The 12,403-nt window shown below is 37.2% G+C and overlaps 2 protein-coding genes across 3 annotated transcripts in view; both read left to right on the plus strand.

Moving 5' to 3' along the window:
* Positions 1-1,357: 1,357 nt before the first annotated feature.
* Positions 1,358-5,676, plus strand: LOC127787700 (TOM1-like protein 2). The gene is made up of 3 exons (XM_052315768.1): positions 1,358-2,004; positions 4,122-4,403; positions 4,818-5,676. The coding sequence occupies exons 1-3, from the start codon at positions 1,513-1,515 to the stop codon at positions 5,175-5,177; spliced, it is 1,134 nt and encodes a 377-aa protein (XP_052171728.1). The 5' UTR covers positions 1,358-1,512; the 3' UTR covers positions 5,178-5,676.
* A 1,208-nt stretch (positions 5,677-6,884) lies between these two features.
* LOC127787699 (structural maintenance of chromosomes protein 1) overlaps positions 6,885-12,403 on the plus strand; it is a 51,720-nt gene continuing 46,201 nt past the window's right edge. Inside the window, exons 1-3 of one of the 2 annotated variants that reach the window (XM_052315766.1) lie at positions 6,885-7,563; positions 8,102-8,338; positions 11,173-11,406. In XM_052315766.1, coding sequence (XP_052171726.1) covers positions 7,126-7,563; positions 8,102-8,338; positions 11,173-11,406 — 909 coding nt within the window. In that variant the 5' untranslated portion in view covers positions 6,885-7,125. The remainder of the gene's footprint in view (positions 7,564-8,101; positions 8,339-11,172; positions 11,407-12,403) is intronic. The other variant, XM_052315767.1, reaches the window with a different exon arrangement.

Here is a 12,403-nt window from a genome sequence, read left to right on the forward strand (position 1 = left end):
TTATATATATATATATGCATACACGTGTGTGTTCAAAAATTCATAATTTAACTTAATTTGACATAAATTTATATGCCAATAAACATATAAAGATTAAGGTAATGTTTACAACACATAACTATATGGGTAACAGGCATATGCTTGAATGAACTTTTATTTAAAATTATTAGTATTCATCGTGATGAGTAATTAGTATTAAAAAATTTATATAGTAATATTGAAAATGCAATATCTTAAATCTTAATTAGTATTAAAAAAGTCATACATTAGTTTTACATTAAATTAAAGATAGTAATCAATTAATTATCAAAATAAAATTATTTATTATATTATATATTTATTTATAAATTATAAATATAAATATAAATTAAAATTCCAAAACGTGAGGAAGTATGAATTTTTCAATGCTAATTGAAAATTCACTTGAAAATTTTAATTTATGATATTGAAATTGAATTTTTGATTAAAAAACTTTTAAAATATAAATTTTGACTTATTTTTCTTTTATTGTGTATTATTTTTTTTTCATAATCTTGCAAATGAGATATATTAAATCTTAGTTAACATTGAAAAATTCATAAATTAATATTTATTTTGTAATAATTAAGGAATTAATAAAAAATAATATTATAAATATTTTTGATTAATAATATTTATAAACAAATATTTATTTTTAATTCATTAAGAAATTATATATCTATACACGACTTAATTAATAATTTAGATTATCTATTTAAAATTTTTATTAATAGTATTTATTTAATCGATAGTAAAAAATTTCAAGATACTTTATAAGAGATCTCCAATTGCTTTAGAGTAATAAGTACTAAATGTAAATTATTTTTATTTTATACAAATGAATAAATTTCTATAACTTAATTAATAGTTTAAGTTATTTATTTATATTATTTAGAAATAATATTTAATTTTGATTGATTGAGGATTAATTGGGGAATTAATTAAAAATAATATTATAAATATTTTTAATTAATTATATTTATCAAAAATAATACTTACTTTTAATTAATTGATGAGAAGATTAATTGAGTTTAAAATTAAGTTATAAATAAATATTATAAATAGCATTAGAAATTTATGCTTAATTTTTTAATTTAATAATTAATTTTATTATTATTTTTAATTTGTTAAAAAACACAAGCATTTAATTACTGATATTTTTCGTAATTAATGTAAATTAAAAAAAATTATTTTACATAGTATCCTATTTTATATATATATAAAAATTTATTTTCTTACTTAAAGCGGGATAATAACCAGATAATCGAGTGGGGCCGCACTTACAGTTGGTAGCTGCGACCGCCTTGCTTGAAAATTTCTCCCTATTTCACGATTTCAACGCAGTTCTTGTCGCCTATTGCTCCTCGCACGGGGCGATTCAAAGCTCTCGCTTCCTTTCTCTCCCCCAACAAGCAAGTGAGCAACGCTCAAGCGAACAACGTTGCAGAAACTAGGGTTTTACGTACTTTGAGGTACTCGATTCGTCGTCCTGAGATGGATAAATTCAAGCTAGCTTCGTCGTCGCTGGGGGAGCGGTTGAAGACCGGCGGGGCCCAAATGAGTCGGATCGTCAGCTCCAAAATGAAGGAGATTCTGCAATCGCCGACGCCGGAGTCGAAGATGGTGGACGAGGCGACGCTGGAGCACATGGAGGAGCCCAACTGGGGGATGAACCTGCGGATATGCGCCATGATTAACAGTGAAGAGTTTAGTGGAACGGAGGTCGTAAAGGCCATTAAGAAGAAGCTGAACGGGAAGAGCACGCCGAGCCAGCGTCTGAGCCTCGATCTCTTGGAGGCCTGCACCTCCAACTGTGAGAAGGTGTTCTCCGAGGTGGCCTCTGAGAAGGTTTTGGAAGATATGGTCCGGATGATCGACGATCCGCGGACCGATCAGGGGAACAGAGTGAAGGCCTTTCAGTTGATCAGGGCGTGGGGCGAGTCCGAGGATCTCAAGTACTTGCCCGTGTTTCAGCAGATTTATTTGGTAATATATTCTTCCATTTGTTTGTTAATTCGTTAAATTATTTAATCTTCGATTTCTTCTTCTCATTCTTCGTGCCTATCAAGGTTGTGAACGTGGGTATGTTCGTCTTTGTTAGTGTATTATAAAAGTCTCCAGGGTTTATCAGAATAGGGAATCTAGGGTTGAAGATGGACAGTGCTCTGAAAGAGAAGGGCAACTTCCCTGCATCCTCGATTAATAAACGACAGTTTATAGATTTTTCAGAAAATGGAAGATAATAAAACTAAATACAAAATTGTTAAAATTAGAATTTGCGCGAATTTCCTTTACTCTTCCCCCCTTCTTGACGCTTCAGTTTATTCCTAGTGTGCTGATGCTCCATATGCATCAATACTCCGAAGCTAGTGCCTTTTTTTTTTTTTTTATAATTCCAGACACTCGTTCTAAGCCTGACTTTTCAATTTATGTGGAAGAAGTTCAAGGTCCAAGTTTATGTGGATCAAATTATGCCATGGAAAGGACAACTTGCTTAACGTTCTCTAAAAAGTAAAAGATGTAAAAGGAGAAGTTCACAGAACATAAAGTTCTTTGTGAATAGAGGGGGGAAATATGTTGAACCAAAGGATAAAGACACGAGGAGAAAATGCTTATCCTTTCCCAAATTTTTGTTGGAAAAATAAAAAAAACCTGGGCAATAATTTATTTCCCAACGGATGCTTTTTATTTCTTTGGTTCTTATGCCTTTTGGAAACCATTTTTAGCATTGGGTTCATCTTCGAGCTATATAAACTGTACCTACACTTATGCATAATCTCAATAATTCAATACCCATTTTTTCCTGCTAACAAGTTGTTTGAAGGAATCAAATTATTGACCAATGATCAATGAAGTTTCATGCCCAATTTCTTAAGAACAGTCCTTCTAGGTACTTTTTGTGTAAGTGTTTTTCTTGTTCCCCTCGTTGGTGACAAGGTTGCTCAAGAAGTTGGAGGAATGAAGCAAGCATGTCATCATATTGATCTCATGATGTGGTATCATTGTTACATTGAATGCTTTTCCCTGTTGAAGATATGATGCTCCGGATGCAATTAAGATGGTTTGGATATGTAGTATCGTTGAAGGCTTTTTAAGCCTTAACTGAGACAGACTCGCCAGTTCAACTAGCTGGTCTAGTGCTGAGAAACTCGCTAGTTCAACTGGCAGGTCACTCCATGACATAGACCCACTAGTTGAATTGGCTGGTCTATGCCAACACGCAAATTTAGCTAAGTGTTTGGGCAACATTTACCCACCAGTTTGACCAAAAAATCTTAGGCTGCATCCCAACCAGCACTGTTTTGATAGGCCCATTTCAGTTTAACCATTAAACCCTCAAATCAAACTCCCTCAGTCTCTTCTCGCAACAGTCTTGATCGATGTAATGGAATCCTGCGGATTTGAAGCTTCATTCTCGATTTCTCTCAAATCAACAACAATGGCTTATACCCTTAACTAACAATGTCTTTTTCTGCAACTAGCAGTGGCTTCAATTACATGTATACACTTAATCAGTAAAATTGCTTGTTCATTTTATTAGTAGAGAATAATCAGTAAAATATGGTTTTGCTGTTTTTGTCTTGGATTTTTGGAACAACACAGGTTGTACGTGTCACATGGAAATTTTTCTGTGTCCCATTTGATTTGTGTAATTTAACAAAGGGAGACCTGCTAGTCAGACTGGCTGGTCTCCCACAGTCTAATCCCACAAGTCAGACTAGTGGGTCTTGTGTTACCTAAACACAACAATTTTTGCTATGTGCAGACATATACCCGCCAATCCAATTGGCTATTTTTGGTGAGCCGAGGCCTGGGTCATACTTGACGCTAATTTGGTAAAATTCCAAATTCTGGTGCTACTTTGATAACAAATAAAAAATTCTAAAAAAATATTGGTTTTGGTTGCTTTGGATACACTTATCAATGATTCTTTAACTATGCTACTTAAGGCTGAACAGATGCGAAAGATTTGATATGGTTATAGTATTTTATTTGTTTTTTGCATGTACATTTCCATTCTGTTTTATTCGTTGAATTGTATGCTTGATTTTCATAATTCTGAATATTGATCTTCCATCTTTTCCTTGGTGGGGTATTGGCAGAGCTTGAAGGCTAGAGAGATACCTCCACTTGCAGTGGACGGGAATTTGCCCCCCATGCAGTATCCGTTGGAGTCACTCATTCATGATGAACAGCTTCTGTCACCTCATGAAGGATATCCTGTGCCTGACTTGACTTTCGACAGTGTAGATAATGCTCCTGTGGCATATAGCTACAGCAGCCAGTCTATAGAAGAAAAGAAGGAAATTCTCGAAATTACTCGAAACAGCCTTGACATTCTCTCTAGTATATTAAACTCTGAAATAGAACCTAAACCCATCAAGGTAAATTTGTTACTTCTTTTTATGACCTATAATTTTTACTGGGGGGCAGCACCAACTTTATCAGAGCGCAATTGCCACTTGTTATTGTCAGATCTTTATTTGTTCTTGTTAATGTTTGTGGTGGTCTTTTAATATATCATCGGGAACTTCTCTATTTTCCGCATGGCATGAGAATTGCATGAATGCCATGAAACGTGATTTCTGTCTATTGGATGTCACTGGAACAGTTGGTTTCTGAAATGCATGAATAAACTGCAATTGATATTTTCTTCTTGCATTATTTATAGTATCAATCTCTTTGGCTAGATCATGGGAAGGCTATGGTCAGAAGGGTGGATGATATGAACTGGAAACCAACAAAAATAAGCTGCGTGTCTAGAGATATTAACCAACATAACTTTTGCGTGGTTGCAGGATGATCTCACGGTCAGCCTGCTGGGGAAGTGCAAGGAGTCACTGCCTGCCATTCAAAGAATTGCAGAAACCACCATTGACGATGAAATCATGCTCTTTGAGGCTCTGAATCTTCACGAGCAGCTTCAACAAGTCATTTCCAGGTACGAAGAATTGGAACTTGCTCTTTCGTCTGGTGCAGTACTGCAAGAGAAGCCCAACAATGAGGAACCGGAGCTGGCCTTCAAGGTTGGACCTCACGGAGAAAACGTAAGAGCAGCAGAGTCCCAAGAAGACGAGAGGACTGCCCCCAGCAGCGAGACCAAAAAGCCGATTTCCCCGAAGAAAGAGGCTACTGAATCCAGTGCTGATCTGATGTAGCAAACGAGGTTCTATGTAATTGACGTCTTTAGCAAGCTATTGTAGTTAGGTAGTTAAAGCGAGTCTTGCTTTTAAATAAGGTTGTTATTTATGTCTCTGTATAGAGAGTGGGAAAACTAGTGTGGTTTCGATCCTAACTGCTTGCGTTGGTTCTCTCATCTTTGCGGTTGACACTGGCGAAACTACATGTCATGAGGGTGTGCCCCCCCCCCCCGGGCGGGCAAACTTTTAAAATTGGCCTTGTTTAGTGTACAAACTTAGACTTTTGACTCTCTTACCCAAGATCTCGACTCTGTCATTGATTGTTGATATCTTCTCCCCGTTTACCAAACGACAAGGACGTCGCGCAAGTATTGTCGTGATTTTGGAGGGGCCAATTCTAGGGTCATTTTGGGGCTATCCCGTCTTTGTAAATTATACCACATCTTTCTTTGTAGTATGATACCACTTATCTTATAAATTAGAATAATGCTATTTATATAGTTAGAGGTTTTACAAATGAGTTTATAGGTGACTTGAAGGACTATTTCGTCTTTTTTTCTACTCTCTTAATCACTATTTTGCCCCTTTCCTCTTCAACAATCTCTCATATCTCTTCCTTTTCTCTCACTCTCGTTGTTACATCCTTGTCGCTATAATCGATCATCCGTCGTCGACCCTTTTGTTGTCGTTCTTCGCCTTAGCCGTCTCGCCTGCTCTCGTAGTTACAACTTCGTCATTGCCTCTTCACCACTGCATCTTTCAACAACCCGTTGGCTTCTCACTGTCACCTCAGTGTTATATTGGGGTTTTGATGTAGCAGCGAGATGTGAGCCAGTTGCTAGAGGAGATAGTGATGAGGAGGTGAGGTGGCAACGACGAAGTTGTAGTGGTGAAAGGAGGCGAGGCGGCTGAGGCGAAGAATAATAGCGAGATGGGTGATGGAGGGTGGTCGGTTGCAGCGACGAGGGAATAAGTGATAGAAATAAGAAGATGAACAAAAATTGTGATATATCGCTCTATACACTGATCTATCAAACTCTCTCCTATACAAATAGTATGACTCTAACTCGCATGTGCATGATGCAGTGGTAAAGCACCTGGAGTTTCACATGGAGTATAGGGTTTGAATCAATGCGACGACTTGTTAAAATATTTAAGTCTCGAATGGACTGTATTAAATGTCCAATTTAATATGTATATAAATTATGTTTGTATTTGAATTTATCTAAAAAGTGTATTAGGAGGAAATATCACCTACTCCTGAAGATTTGTCAGGTAAAGTTTAGACACTCCAGATGAGTAAAAAAAAAAAAAGCATGACTATAAATTATGCCACGTCATTTTTTGTAATGTAGTGCCTCAAAATTTTAGTGTCTGTGTATCAAGGGTATTTTTGTATAGGTAAACAAGTTCTTAGCAATCTCTAAGAAAATTATTAACTATATATATAGTCAATGCCAGGGTCGATTAAAGAATTTACAACAGTAGTGAGCATACCACATTGAGTTGGTCACCCTAAAGTTGTTCTAAATTATAACCTAGTATTTTGGAAATTATATTAATGTATCTGTGCGTGGACGGCGTGAACTAACGGTCAAATTAAATACATGCAACGGACAGCTGTGCATGGGCGGTTGCGCACGCACACGTCAGCGGGGGCGAAAATGCAATTTGTTATACAAAGAGGGCGTAAATGCAATTACAGCAAGTATTTCTACTCTCTGCTCTGCTGCTGCCGCCACTTGTTTGCGCTCGTCCTCGCTGTTAAACTCGCGAATGGCAACTAGCGAACTCGCCCCGTAAATTCTTCCAAAGCCAAACCCCCCGCCATTTCTTCAAACCCTCAAAGCGCTTCTTCAACTCTCAAATCCCTTCAAAACACATCGAATCCCCGACTTCTTTGTTTCCTCTGTTCCGAAACCCTATCCTCCCGCTCTAGGGCTTAGGGTTCCGAACCAGCTAGGCCATGCCGTCCCTTTCCTCCCCCGGCAGAATCCTCCGACTCGAACTCGAGAACTTCAAGTCCTACAAAGGCCTCCAAACAATTGGCCCCTTCTACAATTTCACGGCCATCATTGGCCCCAATGGCGCCGGCAAGTCCAACCTCATGGACGCCATCAGCTTCGTCCTCGGCGTCCGCACCGGCCAGCTCCGGGGCTCCCAGTTGAAGGACTTGATCTACGCCTTCGACGACCGAGAGAAGGACCAGAAGGGAAGGAGGGCGTTCGTCAGGCTGGTCTACCAGTTAGGCAACGGGACTGAAATTCAGTTCACACGCGCTATCACGAGCTCCGGCGGGAGTGAGTACCGGATTGACGGCAGGGTCGTGAATTGGGACGAGTACAATGCTAAGTTGAAGTCTCTGGGCATTCTGGTCAAGGCTCGCAATTTTCTAGTTTTTCAGGTGCCTTTTCTCTTTCGATTTAGCTAAGCTTCGTAATAGTAATTTAGCCCTCTTTCTGACACTGAAGCATTGGTATTCTTTCGGAGACGAAATTACTGAGAAAAGGAATGAATTTCTTAAAATGGTTGAGGGAGAAAAAAGCACTGCAGGCGTGCAGGAAGCAAAATCATTAGCAAGTAAATTGTCTAGTGAAGACGAACTGTAAATCAACCGCATATTTTGCTTTATTTAGCAAGATAATCAGAGAAATTGTGGGAAAGTTAATAGTCTTATTTTGTTCTTGGAGCTCAAAGAATTTCTGTTCCCACTTTATCTTTTCTTTTGAGAATTCAGAGCATAGCGCAAAACGCATGCGCATTTTTGTACATGTATATTCTATCTGTATCTAGGGGGCATATATCCGACAAACATCTGTCATTCCTAAAATTGTGTACAATTACTCAGTTCCCATCCTCTTCTTTTGGCCACGTCCATTGCAATTATGGGTGCATGAAATATGACGTTTATTCCTAGGAAATTGTCATCTTTATTTTCTCAGGGTGATGTGGAGTCAATTGCATCTAAAAATCCCAAAGAACTTACTGCACTTCTTGAACAAATCTCGGGATCTGAAGAACTTAAGGGTGATTATGAGAGACTTGAAGAACAGAAAGGCAGAGCTGAAGAAAAATCAGCACTTGTCTATCAGAAGAAAAGGACAATTGTGTTGGAGAGGAAGCAAAAGAAAGAACAGAAAGAAGAGGCTGAAAAACATCTTCGCTTACAAGAGCAATTGGTAAGCATGACGAGTTTTATCTTCAATGGATCAAAGTAGAATATCCACGGCATTTTTTATTTATTTATGTCAGGCAGCATCTTTGATGTATGTGTTTATTCCTTTGGATTGCTTGAGTTATATCATTATAGCCCATGGGTAAATTTTCTTGTTATGTAAAAAACAACAATTTGGTTTTGTTCCCAAGTGTTGATTTTTTGTTTTTCCCAAATGAAGGGGGTTTTCTTTTTGCATTCATTGTTGAAATCAAATATTAATTTCACAATCCACTCTGACATTAGTAATTGAATGGAGAGGTATTGGATATATTTCTTGGTCCTAGAAGCCTATGATTTAACTTTACATAACACTATTATGTGTGATCTGTTGCGTTAGAGTCAGCCTAGAACTACTACTAAGTCTATGTGGGTAGGAGAGTGTTTTGAGACTGACTTGAGTCAAATTTTCGAGAATGCTAGGACTTAATGGGAGCTTATCACCAACCAGTCACTGACCAATCTCACATCAATAATCTATCTGGATATCTTTTAGTTGCCTTTGCATTTTTGTTGACAAATGGCATTGAATAACTCAGTCTTTACAAGTTGGAAATTGAACTTTGTTATGATTAGGAGCTCTTTTGACAACTCAAACAATGTTTACAAGTGCCAATTCTCTCAACTCCTCACCCGAAATCAATCCAATACAACATAAATAATAAACAGAAAACAAGAACATAATTTAAATGAAGGAAAATAGAAAATAAACAATCAAACCACAAACAAGAAACAACAGTTTATCTTGATTCGGATTGCTTGAAAGCAACCCTACATCTAGCATTCAAATCACCCCGAGAGCAGCCTTTATCTTATTCAGAAACTGATCAGTACAACAACATGATTGATTACTCTCTTCCCTCTCTATCCCACCCGAATACAATCTTCTTGGAGATTACAAAGAACTGTTTTGAACACAAATCTTTCCTTTCACACACTGCACTCGAACATAGAGAATGAGAATAAATTCTGATGCACACACCCCCCATGCCCTCTATTTATAATAGTGGGCAGATATCCCAATGAAGACTTTTAGTAATTACAGTTTAACCCCCCCAACTATCACTAATTACAGATTGGAATATAAATTCCTATTTAATTCTTCATTGGCTCTAAAAATGCACTGCTTTCACTGATCTTATTATCCTATACTCGGGACAACTTTTAACAAACTTTTAGAAGAGCAACGGCCATCCTTGACCTTATATACCTCCATGTAATTTTTTTAAAATGACTAAAATGCCCTCATCTTGCTTCTTCTCTCCCCTACTTCTCTTCCTCCCACTTTCTCTGTCCTCTCTTCTCGAGTGACGTCTAAGGCCATGATTCCAACAACAATTTTGCCGCCTTCTCCTCTCCCTCCTCCTCCCCCCCCCCCCCTCTTCTCTGTGTGTGTGTGTGTGTGTGTGTGTGTAGCAACACAGTTGCTGGGATTTGATTGATTGTGCTTGATGCCAATTTTCTGAAATAAAAAACTAGCAGTGGATTCTGCTTTAGCATGTGTTCTGATTTCAAAACCCCATGTCTGGGTTCTAATTTTAGAACACCTAGTTACATTGGTTCTGATATGAAATCAGAACAAAATCAAAGTCCATTTCTTCTGATTGCACTTGTATACATCTGAATATGTAGCACATTAAAGAATTTTGCAGATGCAAGAAAATGTTGAGATACCTGGTTGTGAATTGTGTCATGTTCTAAAAAATTCGTACATTCCTTTTCTTGTCTATCATCTTGGAAGTGCAAAATAGTATAGTACTATAGTGAATCATCAATTCAAGACTATTGTTCAGTCTTCTTCCCAATCTGATCTCTATCCTCGCCACCATGTCAATTTTTGTCCATATCTTCCTCCTCCGCTGCCCAAGGGCAAATTGCTCTTCGCCCAACACAATTCACAATCAGAACACATGGGTTTTGATTTTAGAACCCTGTAGGTGGGTTTTGATTTCAGAACCTAGCGACAACCACTCGCTGGGTCCCTGAAATCATTCAGACTGTTAGTGGTGGCCAGCCAGCCATGTCAGTCACCGCCAGATTTTTTTTTTGCCTTTTTGTTTTAGTTTTTCATAAAATCAAATAGTGATGTGTGTGTGTGTGTGAGAGAGAGAGAGAGAGAGTAGGGGTATTTTTTGTCATTTTATATCATTTTTAAATGGGAAGGGAGATCATAGCAATTTTTAAAAATGTGAAGGGTAGTCTTCGCAATTAACACAAATCTCAGGGGTGGTTAATCAAAATCCCCTGTGGGAATGAATCTTGGCTCCCTGTCCTAGCATCAATTCTGAGTCCATGATGAGCCCATGCAAAAAATCTTTTCCTTTGTTGGATTATTCAGTTCGTTTTATTTGTTTACTAATTTCTTATGGATTCGCATATCACAGACACTTTGTAGAGATTTGCCTTGTTTGATATGTTGACTAATTTCATCTGTAATCTTTCCCCCCTATGTTTAAACAAACACATGCAGAGACACAAGTGTTCTTGGGCTTATTTGAGGAGGCGGAGAATGTTTTTACTTTGCTCGAGAAATTTGATATGTGCTATCTTGATTTTGAAATTATGTTTTGATATGTGCACCCTTGGTCAAGATTCTGTTCTCTCTCTTGCATTTTACAAAATTTTGTTTTGTTTGCCCCAAGTATGATATTTGCAACATTGTTCTCTAGATTTTGGCCTTTCGGATTGCTGTATGTATGTGCTGATATATCTTGATTCTCTGTATGGACTACATTTCTGGACCCTTTGGTGGATAATAACACTTTCAATGACTGGTATTCCTTTCTATCGATCCTTCAGAAAGCTCTGAAGAAGGAACACTTTTTATGGCAACTATGGAATATAGAGAAGGACACTGAGAAGGCTAATGAGGACGTGGACACTGATAAGAGGAGCCGTGAAGAGCTTGTGCAGGAAGTAACAGATTATGAGCGAGAGGCGAGCATAAAGAAGAAAGAACAGGCTAAATATTTAAAAGAAATTGCACTGTGTGAAAAGAAGATTGCTGAGAAAAATAGCCGACTTGATAAGAATGTGAGTCTGACTTCCCAGTCTGTTCTTCTCTCTTCTTCTTCTTCTTGTATATGCATGTGCACTTGCTGACTGGATATGTATACATGCTTGGATAAGAGTCATGCTACTTTTTTCTAGCAATTTTATTTAAAGAAAGGAATTTAAGAATACACTGTTTTAATGAGTGATTTTAGACTTGCTTTATAGTATACCTTCAAATATAATGAGGTCAATGGTAAGGCAAGCCTGGTTGAAATTGTACATGCCAAAGTATGTAGAGTGAACAGAGGGCTCATGGGGGAAATCTGAACTCCCCTCTTTGAGTTATTTACTCCTCACTGATGGAAAAAATTTTTGGATGTAAAAAATGCAAACTCTTGGATTATTCTAGTTATTTGGCTTGATCCTCTGGTGTACATGAATATTTGCATGAATTGCAATATTTATATATGCTTTCCCTTTTGTTGATGATTTCTTGGATTGTCTTCTGTTCTGTTCATTTTTGCTTTGGGAATAAATTATACTTTCTTTAATAGATTTCTTATGTTTTAACTGAATATAATTTGTTTTGCTTGACGATTCCTTGTATTTTGCTCTTTCTTTCTTCGTTTTTCTTTTTAACTTTTAGAATCCAAATTTTCAAAAGTTGAAGAACAATTGACCTTCCTAGAGTCTGCAATGCAAGGAGCTTTGTGCATTGGGTTCACCTTTTCGAATCAGTTATTCTTTCTTCAGTAGATTCCTATTGTGTTAGTTTAATGTTTTGATTGCATACAAATTTGTTATCTATTTTGATTCTGACTATATCTATGTTATATTTGGGTTGCTGAGTTGTGGTTAGGATTTTTAAACATTTGGATGAAACAAGGGGTTGTTCATATGTTTTAATGGGAAATTGTCCTGTACTGAATTCAAATTAAATTTTTCTGTGGCACTTCATGAATTCTCTAATTTACTTTTGTTGGTTTTTGGTTGTTTTGACTATATCCTGCATCTTATTAAGAGTGTCATTGGGATA

The sequence above is a fragment of the Diospyros lotus genome, chromosome 12 (assembly GCF_014633365.1).
Source record: "Diospyros lotus cultivar Yz01 chromosome 12, ASM1463336v1, whole genome shotgun sequence".
In the NCBI taxonomy this organism is placed as follows: Eukaryota; Viridiplantae; Streptophyta; class Magnoliopsida; order Ericales; family Ebenaceae; genus Diospyros; species Diospyros lotus.